Source organism: Semicossyphus pulcher, unplaced genomic scaffold (assembly GCF_022749685.1).
Source record: "Semicossyphus pulcher isolate SPU_LCO1_2020_fin unplaced genomic scaffold, fSemPul1.0.p SCAF_11, whole genome shotgun sequence".
NCBI classification, from domain to species: Eukaryota; Metazoa; Chordata; class Actinopteri; order Labriformes; family Labridae; genus Semicossyphus; species Semicossyphus pulcher.
The window spans coordinates 18,687,639-18,710,549 of NW_027211615.1; the positions used below are offsets into that span (position 1 = coordinate 18,687,639).

A 22,911-nucleotide genomic window follows, 5' to 3' on the forward strand; every position below is an offset into this window, starting at 1 on the left:
GTCAGTCATTTACACCCACACACACCAATAATATACAGAAACACTTCATTTAAAGTTCCCACTGCGCTGGAATCACAGTGAAATGCTGCTTTTGGCTGCAGGGCTGACACCACCAGGGAAGAGGGAAAAGACCAACCATTACGTACAATGACAGCAATTAAAGCAATTACACAAAGCAACATATGTTGGGAGCTACAAGCCATTAGTCTCTAGAGTTGGGCTGTGTGTCAGCGCCGAGCTTTGGACCTTTCTCACTGAGCCGTCTTTGGCAGAGACTTCAACACCGAGACTAAAACTCAGCCGACCCAAACAGACACAAACAGACGCTGCAGATGAAAGGGCCTGACACAACGTGAACAAGACACACAAGACACTGGCTGATGGGATTGTGCATATTTTTAAGTATATTTCTTGACTTTCCATTGGTGTTTGGTGTGTTTGGTGTGTGTGTGTGTGTGTGACATTTGCCCTGTGGCTCCATTAGCGTGGTGTGTCAGCAATGTAATCCTGTGTCCACGGGCCACTGATCAAAGCAGCCGACAGCCTTCCAGCTGGAGAAGGCCTCATTAAAGAGCCACAATCAGATCCTGGATCTGTGAATAAAACTCACATCTATTCAGACTAAAGCGAGCCGTCCTGATCAAGGTAGTCTCTTTGTTATAGAAGAAAAACACCTTTACATAAAAAACTGAAGCCAGCGTCCCCCAGGACGACAAGCCGTACACATCAGACGCTTAAATAAAGTCCGTTTTTTCACTGTAGTCAACGACCTTCATCAATCTGAGCGAGTACACAGGTGTCTACTTTTTTTTTACTTTAGTTATTTTATCAGATGTACCTGCCAAAGTCAAACAGGTGTTTTTTCTTGTCAGATGCTTCTCTTCTGCAGCTCTTGTGGCATTTCAAGTTGAATGTGAATGACCGCTGGAAGCGCTGGTTGCATCCACCTTGCTGTGAGAAGGTGGCTACATAAAGTGTGAGAGGAGACGGGTGGATTAGCCTTTGGGAAAACTCTCTCTGGGGGTCTGATAATGTTTGTGCATCAGCTGCTGAGGGGAGGGGTTTAAATCAACAGGCAGTCTGAGAGAGAGGTGACACAGAACACAATGTTGGAGAGGTGGAGTAGACACTGAAGAGGGCAGATTAGTCCTGTTTAAACAGACACACACACACACTGCTGAGACCACATCAGGGAGGTTCATAAATGAAGGATCAGACACTGCTGAGTGAAGCTGATTAAGGGATCGACACAAGGCCAACAGGACTCCTGCAAACAGCTGCTCATGATGAGAAGAGACAACAACTAGAACAAACAGACTCTTTACTGTTAAAGTGAGCTAGAAGATGTAATGTAATCTCTTGCTGGGTATTTTAACATCAGTCACATCCTCAAATATGGTTTCAAATCTGAAGTTTTTCTCAAGATATTCAGATATTTAAGTTCTTACAAAGTAGCTTCACGCCTCATTATTTTTGTTATCAACCAACTCTGCAGTTCCCATCAGTTCTGCAGTCTTTAAGCATCTTGCAGCTCATGATTTGGATTTCACAGCCTTCAACTGTTTTGGTTCACTCTCACTGTTTTCATTAATCTTGCTTCAGGATGCAGCTGCTTTTTAAAAAAGCTGTTAGTAACAGTGTGCACTACCTGCCCAGCACCAAACAGCTGGCAGACAAAATGACTGACAAGCTGGTGAACATTTGCAGGAGTTGGTAGAGGCCAAAAACAGAGCGAGAACTACGATGAATATTCAGCGTACATCACCTTTTCCCCACAAAATTCAGACCTTTTCTGAGCAGTGAAAAACAACAGGAAGTTAACTCTCAGATAATAAAGGCCTTATGTAAGACCCCACCCCCTTTAATAAGAAGTGGAACAGGAAATAGGTTGTAAGAATTGTAAACACTGCACAGCTCTCATGCAGTCAAATGTATCCGCAGCTCTGATGAAGAGGAACACGTGCAGGTCAGAAGAAACTCAGTCTCAGACAATCTCAGAGGTCATGAATCTGATTGTATTCATTACACGTGTGATTCACCATAAAGCATTTAAAATGAAGCGTGACATCAGGACTGACAGTAAGAAGATCCTCAGAGTGGGTGTTTATGTTTGATTGTATCTCCAGGGCAGAAGAGACGGAGGAAGAAGAGAGAGAGAAAAGAAAACACTGCGTTCATCTAAAAAACAAAGACTATCTCTCCTTTCCTTTCCTCTGAAGCGTCACTTGTAGGAGTTTATCCATCAACATGTTGTTCTGCATCGATTGGTTTTTAAAAAGTGTTTATACACAAAGACTGATCACCACATGAAGCTGTGTAATCGTCTGCAGCTCCTGACAGGCTCGTTTCATCACACAGGGACAATCATGTCAGAAATGAGGCTGCAGGGTTACAGCAGAACAAACAATGTAGGATTGTGTTCTTTTATGTAGGAGAGAGACAGAGAGAGAGACGGGTATGAAGGGCAGACAGATTGTGAATGAAAGAAAGAGGACAGACCTTCAGATTTGCCTCTGAATCTGTAATCTGGATAAAGAAAAACAAGTGAATGCTGGCAGCAGCACTGCGGCTGACATGTCAACAAATCACAAGTGTAAGTCGACGTCTGCAGGTGGAAGAGCGACCCACGCAGTGAGACTGTGTTGGTGAAAGAAAACCAGCTGATGTTTCTCTGATCTTTGTTCTAAATGACCCGTCTGCTTACAAACATCATGTTTAATAACAACAGGTGAACTTAGTTACCGTGGAAATGTACAGTCACACCTGCCATGTTTGTTTATGTTGACAGCAGATGGATTTGTCGTCTCCACACCTGCTTTCCTGCTCCAGTTAGTGTTTACAGCAGCAGGACAGTATGTATGTGGCATTCACTTACATTAAACTACAGCGCTCATGTTCATTGTAATGAACAAACATATCAGCCAGTGCTAAAGTGTGACCAGAGACTATATAAGAGGTGCATGCAGCCTCTTGATTTCTTTATTTCTCTCCTGAAACAATCTAATGATGTGGAGGACGCCCGAGGCCTCACAGCCATTTCACTAATATGTTTACCTGCAGGGGAGTGTGGATGATGAAGCACGCTTTCCTCCATACCTCTCTTTCACACACAATCACACACACAAGCTAAAATAGATGGGCTTCCAGTCTCTGAGATACTGACACATATCCATTTCCTCTGAGATACAAACTACAGCATCTATAAACTGAGAAAGTGAGGAGTTAGAAGGAGGAATGAAAAAACACCTCACACAGATAACAAAACCTCACTGACTATATACACCTCAACACTGACAAAAAGATCCATTAAGAAGCAGAAGAGCTGCATCACGCTGCAGTTACAACAACACAGCATGATGCAGCGTGCAAACACTGACTGCTGAACAACAGCTACAGTATCCCAAACACTAGATCCCTGCATTCTAATAACTTTGTCAGTCCCTAAACTTGTCATTTTGTCACACTAGTGTTGGGAAAGCTTCTTTGAAAGCACCGCTTTACAAGCTACCCATTACTTCACAAGTTGAACTACAACTACCTGGGGAGAAATCTAGCTTGAATGGCTAAAAATAATAGAAATAGTAGATCAAAAGAAAACAAGAAAGGATCTACTAAACAAAGCCTACTTCTTGCATGCAGCCTCGTGTGTGACAGCAGTTAGATTTGGTTTCTTTAAGCCATTAAAACAGGCACTAGGAGATATCTAGAGTATGTTAGTGCATCAGTCCCTCACAGCTCCTGTTTCCTGTCAGGAGTAATGAACTGAGAGATTGTGATTTGGCTTGAGGAAAACATGGCTACTACATGAATCAGCTCCAGCCTGGCCAGCCTGGAGGGCATTCAAAACAACCAAATTAGACATAATTTGCTGACATTAGCATTTTTCATGTTTGCCAAAAATGTTCATGATGAGCCAAGTGAGTATAAAATACTCGAAAGCATCCTGGTAAGAGAAAAAACAAATGCAAATATTGTCTGTTAAACTTTCACTCTAAAGCAAATTCAGCTGCACATTTGAACGATGCATGCAGGCGGCTCTGACAAAAGTAGCTGCTGATACAGACTGTGAGTGTTCATTTGAAATCACTAAACTGTGACTTCCTCCTTCTTTGCATATTTGATCCTCGCACCTGGAAAAGATGACAAGGAAGACCGCAAGAAACAGGGGAAATGCGAAGGGAGAGACAGGGAGAGACCATGATGATGTTATCACCATTCATTTAAATGTCTATCAAGCCCATAAAGGCGAACAGGAGAGAGAACATCTGTTTTAGAGAGAAAGAGGAGTGAGAGTCTGTGTTGTGTCAGCTGCCATCTGTGTGTCAGAGCACATCATACACACTGTGAGGCCTGTACCACACCTCCACCATCAGCCTGCTGTCTGCTGGACAACAACACTCCTACAAACACTGACATCACTCCTTTTTGCTCACTTTTGGTTCGATTGTCCCGCTGCTCGGACACATGCACGTGTTAGTAGCAGAGTACATGAGCTTTCAAGTGCTTGGTTATGGAATTAATTGACCCCATTTTAAGCTTTTTAGTCGACCTGGAGATGTTTGCACCTCTGTTCCCCGTGCTGATCTGCTCTGCATGTGACAGCTGTTTGTACCTGTAACCTGGGGTTACTAATCAATGTCTGATAGTGAAATCTACTAAACCATACTGTGTAGAAGAAGACTCAGTGCTTCTCAGAAGTGTTAATATTTGTGTATTTGCATCTTATAGGAATCACTTCATTTTGCTGACATGCTTACAGCTTCATCTGAAGCATGTCGGCAACTGTAGAGACATAACAGCTGCCATGCTTCTTTATTAGAACGCACCAATAGTTATTCCTGCACATTGCTCGTGATACACACATCTGACAGATGCGTATGACTACATCTGGGGATCTGATGTCTTTCGCACCATTTGGACAGCCTTGGAGTTTGTGCGTCTGACAGACTGAAGTCAAGGTCAGCCAAAAGACACACACACAAAAACACACAACTCATTAACTGATGGATTGGAGCACATTTCGTGAGACAGAGATCCATCCACTGGCTGACAGATTTACCCATAATGCCTGTGAATGAACTCATTCAGGAAGTCTGTTTCCTCAAAGTGTAAGAAACACAATCTGTACATGTATGCACACAAACACACACATTCTGCATGTAGATGAACTGCAGACATGCTGTACTACACTTAATGTGTCAACTTAAAAAGGCACCTTGAAAGACTATCAGGAGGAGAATTTAAGGAGCATGATAATAAGAGGATGTGCTTTTTAGTGTGTCTGAGTGTGTGTGTGTGTAGACGCAGATATAATTGGACGGGAATGTCACGTAGGACAGAGGACATGAGTGCTGTCGGTGGTGTAGGTCATACCCCAATTATTCCTCCGTGCTCGTCAAAACTAGACGAGAGATGGAAGACTGAGACCCCATTTCATTACCAAAGTAAGCCCCCGTGTTGATAGCAGCCATGTAGGGCAGCTCTGTGGGGTGTAGAGGGTGGGAGGGGGTGTTGAAATTAAAAATGACTCCCAAATTACTTGGGAAATAATGGGTGCAGCCAAAGCTTGAGGTCAGGTTGCTTAGTTGTGGGGTTTTTTGTATGTTATTAGAAGCTACAACTGGGTTATGAAATCCAATAAAATGCTGGAAGTCACGACTGCAAACAGCAACACTAAATGAAAATGTCTCATTAGGAACAGTTCATTTAGTTTTCTGCATCTTAACTCAAGTTTGGGCTGCAAGAAAAAATGCTAAGAGTCTACAGCTATGCTAGCAGCTTTAAAGGCTGTACTACAGCTGTAATTTAAGCTAAATGCTAATGTTAGAATGCTAACAGCTCAAAATGGATATAATAACATGCTGATGTAAAACAAATATAATGTAAACCACTTCACATGTAGGATGCATGAATGCACTGAACAAAAACATTCAGCTGAGGCAGACACTGTAATCCTTGAGGTGACGCCTCCAGCATGTCTGGAAATCATGAGAAAATTATTATTGTAAAGACAAACTTGAGCTTTTATTCTTACAGAAAACACTGGCACAGACACACATACATACAGTATGTACATGGGTTCCTATGGGCTCCAATAATGGGCCCATTAAGAAATGATTTCTATTTTTGTCATTTAAAATAAGTTAAAATGCTTCCTGGTGCACACACACTATAAAGACAGGTACTAAAGTTGAAAATAACACTGCTTCTGCACTTCTTGTGCAGACGTAAGAACCGTCACCTTGGCTGACAAACACACACAAACACACACAGGACAAATCTATATATACCAACTAACCCTCCCACCTCCAGTGTCGATCCCTCCCTGTATGCTGGCGTCTGGATATTGTGATGGTTTGCCCGGTCTGTGCTTTCTAAAGGTCAGTTGTTGCTTCCTCCTGTGGGTGGACAACAAACTGGCTGCCAACCATCTCGGCTGCATCTGTCACATCCTAACCTGATAATTAGCCAGAAATGTACTGCTGCAACCTGACTGCCTGCATGAAGGACTGGGTGGCATACTTATATAAGAGAAAGAGGGGGATACAAGGTAAGAGAAGTTTTTTATGTGTGTCTGCCTGTGTGTTTTTGACAGAGAGAGATGGAAGGTGAAAGAGAGAAAAGAGAAAAAGCCACAGAAGCAGAAAGAAGGAGAGAAATGACTTGCCTGTTGGTAAAGGCTGGAAATTGTCTGAAGTGCCAGCCCATCATTAATCAATGAAGGAGAAGCACATACAGCTCGTACTACTCATTACCTGCAGCCTCTCTCTGCCTTTCACTAACACCATCCTCAGGCACAGCTGCTGCTGCTCGCCAATGTTTCTATCACGCGCACCCACGCACGCACAGTGCAGTAGGTGCCCGAGCTGTGAAGTTGGTTCTTCCTGAGGAGAAGGGGATTAACTCAGCAGGGGGGAACCACCTCAGCAGGGGGGCTTTGGAAGACGCTGTCCCCAACCACAGTGCCATGCCGTGGGGGCGACTTGGGCTGACTGTCCCCACCATCAACCTTTACCCCCCTCCCAATCGAGCTCCAGGCACTGTATGACCTAATACTAGAAACAGATCTACACAATAACACTCACATAGACACCTAAAGACATGCACAACTCATTTTTACTGTAGAGAGGCTCAATGGGCTTGGGGAAGGACTGAGGGGGTCTTCACATGAGCCTACTGCTTCCAGAGTGACTGAGCTCACAGGCCGACCTGAGGGCTGCTGCATCTACACACTTTGATCGGCTCTATGCTGCTAAACTCTTCTTGGCTCGCTCTTCTTCTCTTTTCTTCCGTCTTTTTTGAGTCTTTTGCTAAAAGGACAAAAAACCTGAGATTGCTAAGCGGTGGAAATCTTCTTCATTATTAGCATCATCGCTCTGCTGATTATTTACTTACTGGCTCCAAAAGAGAGTGCTGTTTTTAAGTTGTATATGTAGGGGAGAAGCCTGTAAACATGCAGTATCAGTCTTGTTTGCATTCAGGTGATAAGATCTAAAGGTGTATGGTTATTATGTGTGCTGGGGAAAGTTTGAATGGACCACATCGCCCATGATCCTCTCTGTCTGGCTGGCTGACAGCTTCTACACCTGCAGACAAAGGAGCAGATCCCTGTCAGAGCGTCCTCACACAGTGAACAGGAGACAAACCATTCCTCACCACAACTCAAAGAGCAGCTGGAGCCTCTTCTCCATGAGAGCGACGTGGGGTCTCTCCCACCCCTGGTGTCCTACAGAAGGAGACCTCTCTCTGAGTGACTGGCACCCCAGTGTGCAAAACCACCCGCAGACATCGAGTACTAACGCTCGCAGTACCTTCTTTGTCATGGTTGAGTTGATGAATTTTCCCAGCAGCAATTCAATGCTCCTTGACAAGGTCTCGGAGGCATTACAATTGGCCTCCAGCCTCAAACTAAGCCACCATTTTTTTTAAATAGTCCATTATGCTGGTGAAAAGTAAAACACCACTTGATGGAAAAAGTAAAACTCAAAGAAGAGATGGAGGAAGGTTGTGTTAAGAGGAGGATAAAGGCATTTCAGAGCAAAGCTGAACACTCAAGAGGAGCTCAACAACCTTCAGGGGGATGGAAGAAAACAGAAATCAGCACAAAACAACAGAGAATACAGACGCCTGAGTAACAGCACGTGGTGGTAAGTGGCGTCTCAGTGGTAAAGTGCAGGGACGTTTATACAGCAACAACAAATGTGCCAGTTAATGAAGCTGAAAACAACACATGAACAATTGAGCTTTCTCCTCAGCTTTTTATGGTCACATATTTTTATGTTCTATAATCCAAAAGGTCGTTTTAGTTTCCAAAGCCATAAAAAAGCCAGAGAACATGATCTTTGCAAATTGCTCCTCTCTCCTCCAGACTTGTCAGCAAACAGCAAACATCCCTGATGAGAAAGTTGCTGTACTCAGCGTCATGTTGCCAACAGTCTTCATGCAATATTAACTTGCAGTAGAGCTCATAGGACGCACAAACCTGGGCACAGTGTGCAATAAATAAAACAAAAGCATCTGTGATTGACACATCATTAGACACCCATGAATTATTCAATATCTGCAATCATATTGGTTTGTCAAAGGATCAACATGCACAGGAGCGAGCGGGCCCAGGGTACCTGACTGCAAGTTAAAGCCTCCGAACGCGACCGGTCCCTAAAACTCTGTCAGTCATTAGTGTGAGAGCGGAGACAGGAACGAGCCCGCTCGCTCCTCTGACTGTTGATTTGGACCTCCTGCTGTTCCCAAAGAAAGGATGCATCCAACCAGCTTTGAGACGGCTCTGATTGAAGACATAATTGTGAATGTGGGTGAATTTCACGGTTAGGAGCTGCAAGTGTCGTCTATCTTTAAAAAGGAGCTTCTTGAAGTGGTATTAATGCTTGTGAAAGAGTTGGCCTTATTGTATTCAGTCCTTATGAATACCATGTTTTTGAAACTATGTTGGAGGCAGACAGCTCTGTTCATACAAATTCAGCCTGTGAATTATGCATCATGCAGCACATTAGTTTTGCTTCAAAGACTCAACAAAGAAAAGATGAGACAACTTAATATTTAGACTTGCTACAAGGACATACATTGTTCCTAATATAAGACATCTCTTCTTCCCAACCTGAACTTTAGGGTGAAATACTTTTGAAGAAAATATTGTGAATATTGCAGGATGATATATATTTCTAACCTTTACAGCTCCTTTGTTCTTCACTTTTAATAAAGTTTTAAGATATTCTTCTCTCCATAAAGATGCATGCAGCTCACACTGACAGTGTTTCCAGCTGATTAATCTACAATTCATCAACACAGTCGCTGCTAAAGGCTTTCACAGCAGGTCAGCACAGCAGGAGAAAAGGCTCACAATACTAATAACACATTTTAAATGAAAATCTGAACCAATTAATTATACATTTGTAATCATTACCATAAAGAATTACACAAAAATAATTATAGTAAAAATCAAGCATAAACTCTCCAGTCTGTGACCTCTCTAAAAGCACATCACCTTCAATGTGTTGACGCATTAAATTCCAGTCTATACAGCTTCTGACTCAGTTTTGCCTCTCGCTCCACAAAGCTGTTTCTGAAAGAGACAAACTAAAAGCTTGAGTTGCTGAGAAACGAACCCTATGACTTCTTCGACATCAACAGACCCGTTAGCTTTTAAATGATCAGGCCGCTGAATACGACCCTGACCTTGTGTTACTAATGGTTTGCTTCAGCCCGAGCACCGTGCATTTTCTTCCTCACTATTAGAAGATCAACTATTCTGCTCGGTGTGTGGGTTATTTCTCCTTCGCTGTTACAGCCTTTGTAAGTGCAGAACGAGGGCAGTGATGCCAAGCAGAGGAGGCCTCTGGCAGTTCTTGGAGAGAGGCAAAGTAGGTTAAAGTTTTACGGTGCTGATAACTGAGTCCAGTTGCTGTGGGCCTCAGAGAAGCTTCATGGTTACAGACAGACAAACACATACAAACACATCACACGGTGAAACACTGATTTCTTTAGAGCCCTGATTCCCTCGATGCACCGGCAGCTCTCAAATTAAGCAGCTCAGAGACAGAGGAATCAAATGCGTATCCATTACGGGGCAAATATTCCATCTACCCGTCATAACGACACTGTGTGGCAGCATTATGGGAAATATCTAATTAGCCTGTTTCATTTGTGCATTGCTTTGGAGATCAATTGATCTGCTAGGTAATGAGCGGCAGCGGCCTGCTCTAATATACCCAGTAATGTTCTTTTGATTGCTTTGGTTCCTCTCGCTCTGCCGTGCAGGAGGAGGAAGCTTCTCTGCTGAAACAAACTCCTCAGACCAGGTTAGAGAAAGAAATGAGGAGCAGAATTACAAAAGTCAAGAGATATGAATCAGACTATTGAATGTTACTGTTTCCTACCATAAGTTTCATTGCACTCCAAAAGGTCTGGACCTGAGTTGAATAGATCCAACAAAAAACACAGAAAACATCAGAAGAGGCAGCTAAAAAGGCCACAGAGGCCTCTCTGACAGTAAATCCTCTCACTCATGTCCCGCTCACAAACACCTCAGAGGTGCTCTGTCGCTACACGACGACGCTCACAGCTGTGACCGTTTAATACGCTCCGGCTCAGATTCATTCCTCTGCACCTTTCTGCTCTCACAGAAAATGCTAACAAACCTGTCAGAACACATCTGAAATATGTTGCATGGCACTAGTGCATGCCACACCATCTGCTACGTTTTGCTACGCAGTGTGAATATTTATTTGGTAAAACTGGAAACAGAATCCACCAACTTTCTGCAGAATCATCTGCACACGTTCTCTGTGATGGCTGTCACATCATTTAGAGCTGTGCCTCACTGTTCAGACACCAGCTGGGAGCTGCTGGAGGTGTCTGTTGTTTGGAGACAGGCTGCTGTTGATGTTGTGTGACTCTCACCTCTCCACGTGGTCCAGGTTCCCTGATACTCCCAGTCCTCCGATGGTGTACAGCTTTCCGTCGTACACCAAGCTGTTGTGTCTGCAGCGAGCCACAGTCATCCAGGACACCAGACTCCAGTTGTCCAGCAGGGACATGTAGCACCAGACGTCAGCCACCATCACACCTGTCTCTGTGCCTCCTGAAAGATAGAATGAAAGATATTTAGTGGGTATGCCCGGTAATTTTAACAGTGTTTACACTGTAGGAACTTTCCCAGGGAACCGGCGGACGGGGAACTGACGCTACATGCACACATGTACATACATACACACATGTACATACATACACCGGCTAATGAGCACTTGCTACAGCAGCTAATTATTGAGTTTCCATGTTGTGGAGACGTATTTCCACTTCACTTAGCCTCGCCATCACTGCATCTGAACTACAGTATTAACCTGTACCACTGTCACTACGGGAGGCAGAGGAGAAGCTAAACACCTGAGACACCTAGCAGGAAACAGCAGAGGCTATCGCTAACAGCTGAGCTACATACAGTCACTAGCAGAACTGTGGAGCTTGTTAATGACTGTCGGATAAGCGATGAAGGAGAGAGCAGAGTGCTTGATCAGAACTACTACAAGTTTAATTGTGCAGAGGATTAATGAGCTGCACTAATGAAAGATTATTTTGTTGCAGTGATGAAATAAGTAATCAAGAAAAAAAATAATATCAGAGTGTATACATACTCATTACAAGCAAAAGCCCTGCAATAAGATAAGATAAAGCTTTATTAATCCCGAAGGAAATCACAGTGCCAGATAGCTCCAAAATATACAGTAAAATACAAATAATACAAAATCAATAAAACTTTAGCAAGAGTGAAAATGACTAGGATCAAAATATTCTTACAGTACAATAACTTAAGTTTGCCTACTCATTGTGCAGGATGGCCTATTTCAGAGTAATATGTTTAATATCAGTGGATTACTATTAAAGCATTACTGTGGAGGCCTACACCACTTTTTATATGTGGAGCTGTTTTTAACTACTTTATAATTTTATTTAAATTCAGTGGAGTAAAAGTGTAGATACATTATTAGTTCAGTATTAAAGCAAATGTCTTCGTTTATTTCTACCGTTATTTATTATTATATATATTACATTATATCTAACAAAGTTTTTATGGCTGGTTAAAAAATATTTTTATTTTTTTATCAAATCTGTGTTTGTTCTAGCTCCCTTCCAGCTCCCTGTTAGCTGTGCAGTTTGACAGGTAACACCAGCAGTGACTCAGTGACCCTGCTCCGAGTCTGAGGAAGGTTACAGACCGGAGCCTGTTGATCGGCTGACTACAACACCTCTGATTTCTCCACTGGCTGTCTGACTCCCAGCGGACACATGCAGACCTGTTCCGATGCCCAAACACAAATTAACATTTATATGAAAAGAGGGAGAGGAGAGGTACACGCAGGACAAATCCTGCTGCATTTCCACGCTGCAATGTCAAGGTGTGAGCACCGTGCAGGATTCAGGCACAAATGGAGCGTGGAGAGAGAAATTCAGTCTGTCTCTGGAGAAACAACTTAAAGGTGTCTCATAGAGGGAGTCAAAGAGTGCACAGTGTGCCACTATGGAACTAAATAAACTGCACAACACTGCAGCGGCTGTAAAGCCAGAGAGAGAAAAAAAGTCAAGTTCAGATAAATGCTCCTCAGAAGGTAAACAGAACAGTACAGGAGTAACCTTTCACTACTGCAGTGTGATAAACCCATGACATGGACTGTCCTCCTGCTCTGTGCCACTAAATGACTGCAAAAGCTACAATTGTGCTGCGGTACATATAGCTCACCTGACAGGTAGATGTTGTCTCCGGCCGATATGACACTGAAGAACTCGCGGTCATAGAAGGGCAGGCTGGCCAGCGGGTACCACTTACTGTTCTGGGGGTTGAAACAGGTGACTGCTGTCAGGGAGCGCTGGTTCATCCCGATCGTCTGACGCCCTCCCACCAGAACTATCACCTCCGCTACACCTGGAGGACAAAGGTAGAGGAGGAGGATGGAGGAGGAGGATGATTGGGGAGGACAAAGGAAGGAAAGAGATGGGAGAAAGCAGCCATCAGGGAACGTTTCCACAAGTTTATAAGAGCCAAGATTTAATCAAAGCCTCTTTGAGACGCCAGAGTGCTGCAGAGACTAACAGGTGTCATGTTTTGTAGCTTGTTGCTTCATATATAAGTATGTTTATATGGCTTTCAAGAAAGAGGTGAACATTTTTATACATTTAATAAAGGCATCCTTTAGAAAAACTTTTCAATTTCCTGACAGGAACCTTGATCGTCTGTGTGAACACTGACTTACACAAGCAGCCACAGATTATAAGTCTGCTGGTTAGAATTCAGAGCGGCCTTGGCTTTCCCTGAGTCAATACGCTTGTCTGGAAATGCAAAACAAAATGCAAAATAGAAAAGTTTCCTCTTGGTCACAGGAAACTACTTAAACAGGAAAGTATAACTCAATTACAAAGACTGATTGTGCAGCCAGTCTTTGTGATGCTGCCCAGCTTTCTGACTCTCTCTTCCTACACATGATACAAGCACGAACCTACACATTCACTTGTCCACACGCTCACTGTGAAACATTCACTGTTTGGACATGAGAGACTCACATGATCAATAAGTGGGGATCAATTTGTGTACACGTGTTGGAGCAGATGTGTCGTGTTTCAGATAAACACATGTGCTGAGGACCTTGTGTGATTAAGAAGATACTTGATACTCATCCCGATCTGTGCTCTCAGACACACACACACACACACACACACACACACACACACACACACACACACACACACACACACACACACACACACACACACACACACACACACACACACACACACACACACACACACACACACACATGCTCTCAGAGCTGCTGGATAAAGACACCAGTGATCTAAAACACACAAACAGGTCGGCAGGCTGCCACATGTGCGTCTCAGGTCCTCTCAGACTTCAGCAGCAGCTCCAGAGAGCGGACAAGACGACGAGCCGGCTGACAGAAATGAGCTGTGTGTTTGTAAGCAGCAGGCAGGCTGGCAGAGGGAGGAGAGCCAGGGAGGGAGAGGAGAGGAGGAGGCGGATGATGGGAGGAGATCGAGACAGAAAGAGCTAATCTTTATACACTCAAAACCAAGGCGAAACACTGGTTCCTCTGTGTGGATCGATACCACACAGACTCTCTCCGTTCAGACAGAAAAGAGGAAAAAAAATATTAAATCTACAATGGGCTTTGGTGAGGCTGAGCACAGAGAGCACTGCCTCTAACACATCATGGAAACACAGCTTAGACTTATTCAGGGTTCCCACTCTTTCCAAGAAATCATTTTCCGGGAGTTTTTCTTGACATTACAGGACAGCACTATTCCTCAGAAATCAGTCATTCGTGAAGCGGCTGCTTTTCCGGTCTCTGCAAGTGTTGTGAGGAAACAGTAATCTACTATGGCTGAACAAACAAAGAAAAGATCGATGACTACAGATACAACTTCAAAAATAAGTGAAAAGAAACAAACTCGACGCTCAGATGAAGGCAAACAGACTTAAAAGGAAGCGACCGTCGGCGTGGAAAATTAAGAGTGACAACCGCAGCCAACCGTCGATGTCACACATGCAACACAGTCTGGATATCTTGGAAGTGTGCTCCCACAATTACTGTTTATCGCCACAGGTGCCGCCAAAGAGAACGAAACTGAGATCTTCGAGATGACAACTTTAAACTTAGACCTCCTTGACATTCTGCCCTGCCTCACTCACTTCTGTAGTTATAAATAAATCTGAATTAACCATTACGATATCATATATTTTGTTGTACATTTATTGCCATAGCAAAGTTTCACATACACTCACCGGCCACTTCATTAGGTACACTTGAAAAATCTAATACTCCAATAATAATAGTAATCCAGTACACCAGCTCAGCCATAAGATTTGCTTTCATGTTGCTGTAATGTTCAGGCTTTTTTCTAAGCTGTCATAGAGGTGTTAATTCAATGATCCTTCAGCGTCAAGGTCATAATTGGTGGTGGTGCTATACTGAGCTGCATTATTTCAGAGGTGTTTCTTATGCTCTGGCCCCCTCATGTATGTAAATTGGGATGACAAAAAATTAGAGACACATCTCAATATAATTTAGTTCAGTACAAAACCACCTTTAACTATGGCTTCAGTAATACACATAATTGAATTTACACACAAAAGTCAACAACAACTAAACTTCTTAAAAGCAGAATCCATGGCAGTGCTGTTGTATTGGACTGCATTAGATTGTACAGGTGTACCTAATGAAGTGGCCGGTGAGCTTAGAATTATGTGCAAAAATTTAAATTTAAAGAAACTGAATTGCATAATCTGTACATTTTCAGTACACACACACACACGCACGCAGTTTTATTAAGCCTACATCTATCCAAGTTACACCTTAGTCTAGTCTGAAGTGAAAGAACATACACAGCAATACATTGAAAAAAAAAGGATTGTAATATTCAGTGTCATACTTTTCTATCATCTTTCAGCTGGTTAGAAAGTGTCTCAAGGCGGCAATCTTACATCGCTTGCGCCTTTGACAGCTATTGGAGACGAGACTGGAGTTGAGGCGGCTGAAACTCAAACTTGTGCTACTGGATAGCTGACATCAGAATATGTCATCAAGTAGTCAAAAGACCTGGTGTTTTAGTTGCGCGCTAACGGAAATTAGCATCACAATAATATTATCTAAACAAACAATCCATTACTTCACATGCTTAACATTAAAGACATGTGTGCTCATACTTACAGAAATTTAGATCTATTAGTGAACTAATTGCTGCTGACTTCACATTGCTTACACTCTGCTGCTTCAATACTGCACACTAACCAGCTACAGCAACCTCAAAGGGTCAAAACTCAAACTCAGAAACGCAATGGGTTTAAACATAGAGCCACCACTCGGAGGAGGCATGGCGTGCCAGGAGAGGACATACCTGTCATAACGCACAGCTTACTTTACCAACAGTCAAGTAGCAAAACTAAAATACGCACCTAGGTTTACGTAGGTGATCTGAGTGAGGAGCTAAAATACAGTGAAAATTTCCCAGGGCAACATAAATTATTTCCAGGATATTTGATCATTTTAATCAATTTCCAGGTGTTTCCAGGACTGGAAAACTAGTCTCTAAATTTCCAGGTTTTCGAGGACGCAAGGGAACCCTGCTTAATGGACAGTTTAAAGCTGGCCGGCTCTTTTACTTCAGAAAGATTTCTAAGCATGTGTGCCTAAGAGGAAAAAGAAGGTGATGGCTCAAGGAGAAATTGTGACAGTGTCACTGAAAAGATGAAGGTCTGGTACCCGAGCCAAAAAAGGCCTATAATGACAAAATGTGGAAGGTGAAGGAGTCGTGCACGGCGACACCTTTCCTGGCAGCAAGTAAAAGATGTGTTTAAATTTGGACCGATGATAAAAACATTCTGGTTCCCATCATGTGCCCGGTTTCACAGCTTCATGGCATCGCGTCCCAGACTGTGAGCTTCAGACCGTCCTCAAAACCTCCAACAGACCTTGGATACACAGCTAATAAATGAGAGTGCAGTTTTATAGGGCAGTCGCAGCTACAGCGGCTGCTCGTTGAAAAAAAAACATTAAGTGGGAACGAGCTCTTTGTCTTCCCTCCCATGAGCCTGGAACCAAACACATTAATTATATTGACTTTGTTCTGCTTTTGTTCTTCATGATTAGTTTGCTGCTGTTGCTGTACCTGTCTGCACTTCTTGTGCGAATTTCTCTTCATCACTTAGTCCAACCATATAAACCCTTAGTACTAGGAAAAAAAAGTATTTTTTCTTCTACATAAAATGTCTCAATCATCAAACTGACTTAAACCCCCATAGTGTCTAATAAGGCCAACTTATTTCCACATGCTGCTTCAGAGTGATGAATTCTTCTTCTGTGCACATGCAGGTCTTTATTAACACCTGGTGCACATGTGCAGGTTGTTCTCAGAGCTTTCTGCTTGGTCAGACACGTCAGGGAGAGTCCACATCTGGACGTTGAGGCTGCTGTGCGGCTCTAACCCCTGAAGCCCTGAACACATTCACAAGCTAACACAACCCAACACCGGCCTGTCAGAACGCAACAACACAGGAGAGCAGCACCGCTGACGGGGAGTCACAGCATCGGATCAGATGGTTGTGCGTGTGTGTATGTGTGAGTTTTAGCTCAGAAACGAAGCCTCACAGGGACGGCTGTCAGTCAGTCGGAGGTTTGATGGGAGTCGGGTAGAGGGATGAAGGGATGGGGGATTGAAGGATGGAGACGAGCGGTTGGGGATGAAGGGAAAGCCAAGGCTCGAGAGCTCGTTTTGTTCCTGACAGCATTTATTCCCACAGCTTCTCCTGATTCTTACTGACCTTTTGTTATATTTTTGACCTCTCCACATTCAGGAAAACTCTAAAAAGCAATTTTTGAGCAACAACAAGATTACAGGAAACACATAACCAAGTTCATAAACTCTTAGGTGAATGCTACCTTGTACAGCCTTCTTTTAGTGAGCACGAAGCTCTACAGGAAGTGCCATGTTTCTTACTCAGGTCTGTCACTGTCACTACAATTATACTTTGACATAGGCACTGTATTTAAATCTGTCTCTATCCTTGCTAACAGACTTAACAAAAATGCACTGAAAAATGTGAGTCCAGACAGAAGCCACTGACAGCCCTTTGTAAACAAAACAACGTCGGGCCATACGGCGAGATAGAGGGCGGGCAAATCAAAACTACCAGTGACAGTGTTTTTATTCAAATTCAACTGAGCGAACCTCTAACTGACATACTGTTCATTTAAGGGCATGGGAAACAAGCTGTAAACACAGCACTGTACTATAATTAAAAAGCACTAAAGACAAAATGTTAGCAAACTGTAGCTAGTTTACACTTCCAGCAGACAAGGAGCAGCATTAGCATCCACTTGTTGTCTTGTGTCCACCTGATGAGTGAAGGGAAACAATGAAACAATGAGCTGAAAGAGGAGCTCTACGTCGGGTTGAGCTGAACTGCAAAGTCATAATTCTGTTGGTTTCTCAATACAAGCAACAATAATAGATTTATAGAAAAATATGTATTTAAAGAAAGTTTTTAGACATTGTTAAAAATAGTTAATCCGAAAAACAACTACGTCTTCACTGAGTGAGGAGGAGGGAAGCAGAGACTCCAAGGAAACCTCTAGACAGAGCCTGATATTAAATAGCTCTGAGGGACGTTTCAGACACCACAGGATGTGAGCTGTGTCGCATATAAAGCCACAAAAAGACGTATTCTGAGGGACAGACAGGTTTGTGGAAGAGCTGAATCTCAAATTGAAGAAGATGCCCACCCATGGAGCAGAACTTGTACGCACACACACAAACATACACGATCACTCAAAAACAGTTTCTGTGTATTGCTTTCAACCAACTCAACTTGAACTCTCTGTGACAGGAGCACACCGCCCGTTCTTTACCCCATGCTGGAACAAGTGGCATCCTCACTGTGGGCACAAACACACACACAGACACCCATACACACACGCAGAAGTACAGTCACTCCAGAAGAAGAGAAGCTGATGGAGAGATGAAGACAGAAGGGAAGATGCTGTCGTCTCCTCCTCCCCGCTGCCTCACTCGCTCTAATCTCACCTTGTTATGCGTCTCCTTGCTCTCTGCTCCCTGCTGTGACCCTGCTTTCCTTATTCCTCTCCTTTTTTACCCTGCAGCTAACACCTCAATCTCTCAACCTAAAGGAGACTTTACTCTCTCTCTCTCTTTTAGTCAAACCCCAGGAGTCTTTACTATTTTTCCATTATACTCTCCTCTGCATCTTCCTTCACTGCCTCCTGCTCTTTCAACCTGTGCACTTTCTACCCGTCTTTCAGCCTGTGGTGACCTTTCTTAAACCAGCCGTACTTTGTAGCAGGTACAGTCTAAAGGACATTGTGGGGTGGGGCTTGGGTGAAGTTGCACCCACACAAACACACTGACAGACCTGGTAGTTACTCTGCATGGTTGAAGATTGGAGTGCCTTTCTCAAGAGTATGTCATGTGCATGTCCTCCCAGCATTACATTTACTTGTCTGTAAGTCGTGAACAAGAAAACAAAAACCAGCTCTACAAACTATTCTTGATTGTAAATAACAGTTGAGCAAAAACTACTACACTTAGTATCTGTTTGAGATGGTTAACTTGGCTAACTCTTTATGCTAACACTGCTGCTGATGAAGATCTTTGATGTGATTGAATGCAGACCCTCTCCTGACAGGCACATCTAAAGGTGGCTGTCTTTCCTTCTGCTTCTGTGAAAAAGTCTTTCAACACTGGGGTTTGGCTACAGGGTTTGTTCTGTGGATTTTTCCCGAGTAACTGGGACAGTGTCACTGAAAAGAGATGTTCCTGTTGAATTTTTAAAAATGTGTGGGAGCAGTTCACTTGAAATTTCATTCCCCTTCCCTTTACTATATGGAGACAGTAACACAAGACAGATACCTCACAACCAGGGCAAATACAAACAAAATTAATCTGCAAAGCAAGACACAACTAGAAGACAATAAGAAACTGTTCCTTGGAATTTGGATCAATCACCTATTAAACTTCTCAGCCTCTAAATATCACATATGAGCTGAAGGAGCAGGCAGAACCACATCTGCACCATTGTCACATGCAGGGATCCAGCTGTAACCAGGTTCACTCTGCCTGCTGAACACTGATGAGGCTGAAGCAGCCTTCCAGCCCTGCAGCAGGTACAGCAGGTCAAAGTGCTGAGGCTGATCCATGTTCCTGTAAAAGCTGCTCGCTTTGGGTCTGAGCACGAACTGCAGCTCGAGGAACAGAGTGAGTCAAGATTTCTGGCTACAGCCGAGGTGATCTTTCCCTCCTCCTCCCTCCCTCCTCCTCCCTCCCTCCTCCTCTGCAGTTCAGGCTGACAGTAGTCACCAGTCAAAAGGTCAAGCGGACTGAACCTTAGCTTTGTCTGCAGCCCTGCAGACTTGTAGACCAGAGGTTATGTAATCTGGATTTACATCCTCTGTGTTACATTTATGAGCAGAGAGAGATGTGTTTGCTGGAGATCTCAAAGATAAGCTGCTGGAATATCACAAACTACAATTCCCTGGTGAACAGCTGCATCCAACTCTCTCTCTCTTTCACGCTCTCTTGTTCTGTTTCTTTCTCCTTCCCTCAAATATCATCTCAGACTCCAGAAATAAAATTGGATAAGGATCCGCTGAAGGACACTTAGCACTGAGAGCTGTTAAGTCATTTCTGGCACACACTGCTGCATCCTGCTTTTCCAGTTTGAGAGGTGAACCAGAGAAATCTCACGCTGCATTGACTCTTAAAGACAAACCAGGCTGAATAATCACCCACAGACGGACAATAATCAGTCAAGTCATATATATTCCAAAACTGACACAATCACTTAGCATAGCGGTTAGTGCCGAGGCTGTGCAGCCAGAGAGAAACATGACAAATACATTAAATTATTCTGTGAGCTGCGGTCAGTGTTGATGAAAAACAGTCGAGGAAACATTGAGGCAGACGACGAGACAGAGAGGTAATCATGCTGGAGCCAGAAGCAGTAGGTGTCAGACTATAGAGGGAAGTCATCTGATGATCATTTATGCTCCTTACAAGGTGTGAATGTTGGTCTGCTTTCTTTGCTGTAGTGCAGCTGCTCTCAGAGGAGCTGCTGGCTGGTGTAGGTGTGAATTAGAAGATGAATGTCCTGCCTGCAGGCTCCTTACCTCACAGGACAGCCTGGTGTTATTGTCTATTGTGGAGGCTGATCTAATGAAATCCAGACCCCAACAGTGTTTTATTTGGCTTGCATTTTAATGCAATGTGTATTATAGTTAACGTTAAATATTTTCATTACGATATGATGTAGAGAGCAGTGTAAATCCTGTTGTTGCAAGAGTCTGAATAATCTTGTTCTCTGAGCTTTAAACTGAGTGATCTGGTATAAGGAGGGATCACACAGATAAAATGTTAGAGCAGAAACTCTGGAGTGAACCTGCTGCATACTCAAACTCTTATCTCAGTTTCTTCGGCTGCTGTGTGTGTGCGTGTGTGTGTGATTCTGAACTTTTCCACCCTTATATACATTAGTGCTTGAATCCAATGGACGATTATGAGTGGACAGAGAGAACGTAGTTATGTGTAGTCATATAATCATAGGCCTGAGTGCGTCTGTGTGTGTGCATCATCATGATTGTTGTTGTGAGTGCATGTGTTGCTCAGGCATCTGCTGCACTGGACAGGGTGGGCTCTGCACAGCAGGGTGCACGGTCACTGGGATTGCAGGGTAGAATTTGGTATTTTAGGTGTACATGCAGGACAGCAAGAAAGACTGAGACAACACTGGATGAGATTTTAAGGTTGTTGCGGATTGTGGTCGACACACAGAGGACGAGAAAGCCAGGGGGATCAGACATGAAATTTGAAGGGCAGACGTGTGATTGAGTTTATTGTTTGAGCATGTGTCTGCTTGTGTAAGCAGTAAGTGTGTGTGTGTGTGTGTGTGTGTGTGTGTGTGTGTGTGTAATTCTTTACTTTGTCTGCCTTTAGGTAAATATGAACGCTGGAGTACAGATAATAAACTGGACGGAGAGAGAAAGGTAGGCTGAGAAGGAACAGACTCCTGTTTAAGGATTTCCAACTACAGTGTATTTTAACAATGTGTGCATGTGTGTGTGTTTGTAAGCGAGACAGAAACAGTGTGCGTGTGTGAGCTGGACCCCTGCGTCTCCTCCTCATTACAGCTCATTTGTCTGAGAGCTATTCCACTTGGCTGGTTGAGTGATGAAGACCATTAACATTTATATAAACGCTTTATGTTATCCTCGACATTATAAATGAGCTTAACTTGGCACAAACATGAAACCAGTGAATGAGCACATAACTACATTTCCCTGTTTTTATACCATCATATTATAATATATGTTTCCAGTTACCAGTTACAACAAGCAGCTGTTTCAGCGAAAAAGCAGAATATCCTCCCTTCCCAGCACCAACCACAGACAGTCAACACGAGCTACTTTGTCTCTTTTGTTGAATCTCTTTAAAAATATATTTTAAAAAATATATATTTTATAAATGTATTGTGGCTTCATAAATCCTATTTGTTTGTGTCTGTTATAAATGTTAAGGTAAATGGTAAACGGTTTCATCTTTAATTGGATTCACAGATTTAAGTCTCAATGTGAGAGTTACTTAAAAGTCTCACAGAGTAAATTTTATTTCTGGGCTGAAAAAGTGTAACTCTTCTCTGTTTTGTCACTCAAAGACTGAATGTGTGAGGTACTCTGATAGACGTCCATGCACACCAACACACACACTCTGTATGAACACAAACACACCCACTATAATACACACACATATGCATGCGACTAGCACGTCCACAGATTGACTGAGCTCAGCAGGAAGTGCCTCATGGACAGCAGTTTCCCTTTTCTTCTTTTTCTGCTTGACAGACTTATCTATTGAGCTCAGGTGGTGCCCCATCTGCTTGTGCACATTTAAAATACACACAAAAACACACACACACACACACACACACACACACACACACACACACACACACACACACACACACACACACAATTACTGCTTACACAAGCAGACACATGCTCAAAGAATAAACTCAATCAAACGTCTGCCCTTCAAATTTTATGTCTGATCCTCCTGGCTCCTGCTCTCCCTCCCTCTCTCTGACCACATCCAGACTTTCTCGTCCTCTGTGTGTCGACCACAATCCGCAACAACCTTAAAATCTTCTTCCAGTGTTGTTTCAGTCTTCCTTGCTGTCCTGCATGTACATGTGCAAGTATCAAAATCTACCCTGCAACCCCAGTGACTGTGCACCCTGCTGTGCAGAGCCCACCCTGTCCAGTGCAGCAGATGCCTGAGCAACACACGCACTCAGAACAACAATCATGAAGACACACACAC

General features: G+C 43.3%; 1 protein-coding gene across 1 annotated transcript in view; it reads right to left on the reverse strand.

Moving 5' to 3' along the window:
• The window catches only part of LOC138612876 (kelch-like protein 29), an 86,840-nt gene that overhangs the window by 7,681 nt on the left and 56,248 nt on the right, over positions 1 to 22,911 (reverse strand). Inside the window, exons 9-10 of the mRNA XM_069686384.1 lie at positions 12,752 to 12,934; positions 10,918 to 11,098 (exon numbers count right to left, since the gene is read on the reverse strand). Of these exons, the coding sequence (XP_069542485.1) occupies positions 10,918 to 11,098; positions 12,752 to 12,934 (364 nt within the window). The remainder of the gene's footprint in view (positions 1 to 10,917; positions 11,099 to 12,751; positions 12,935 to 22,911) is intronic.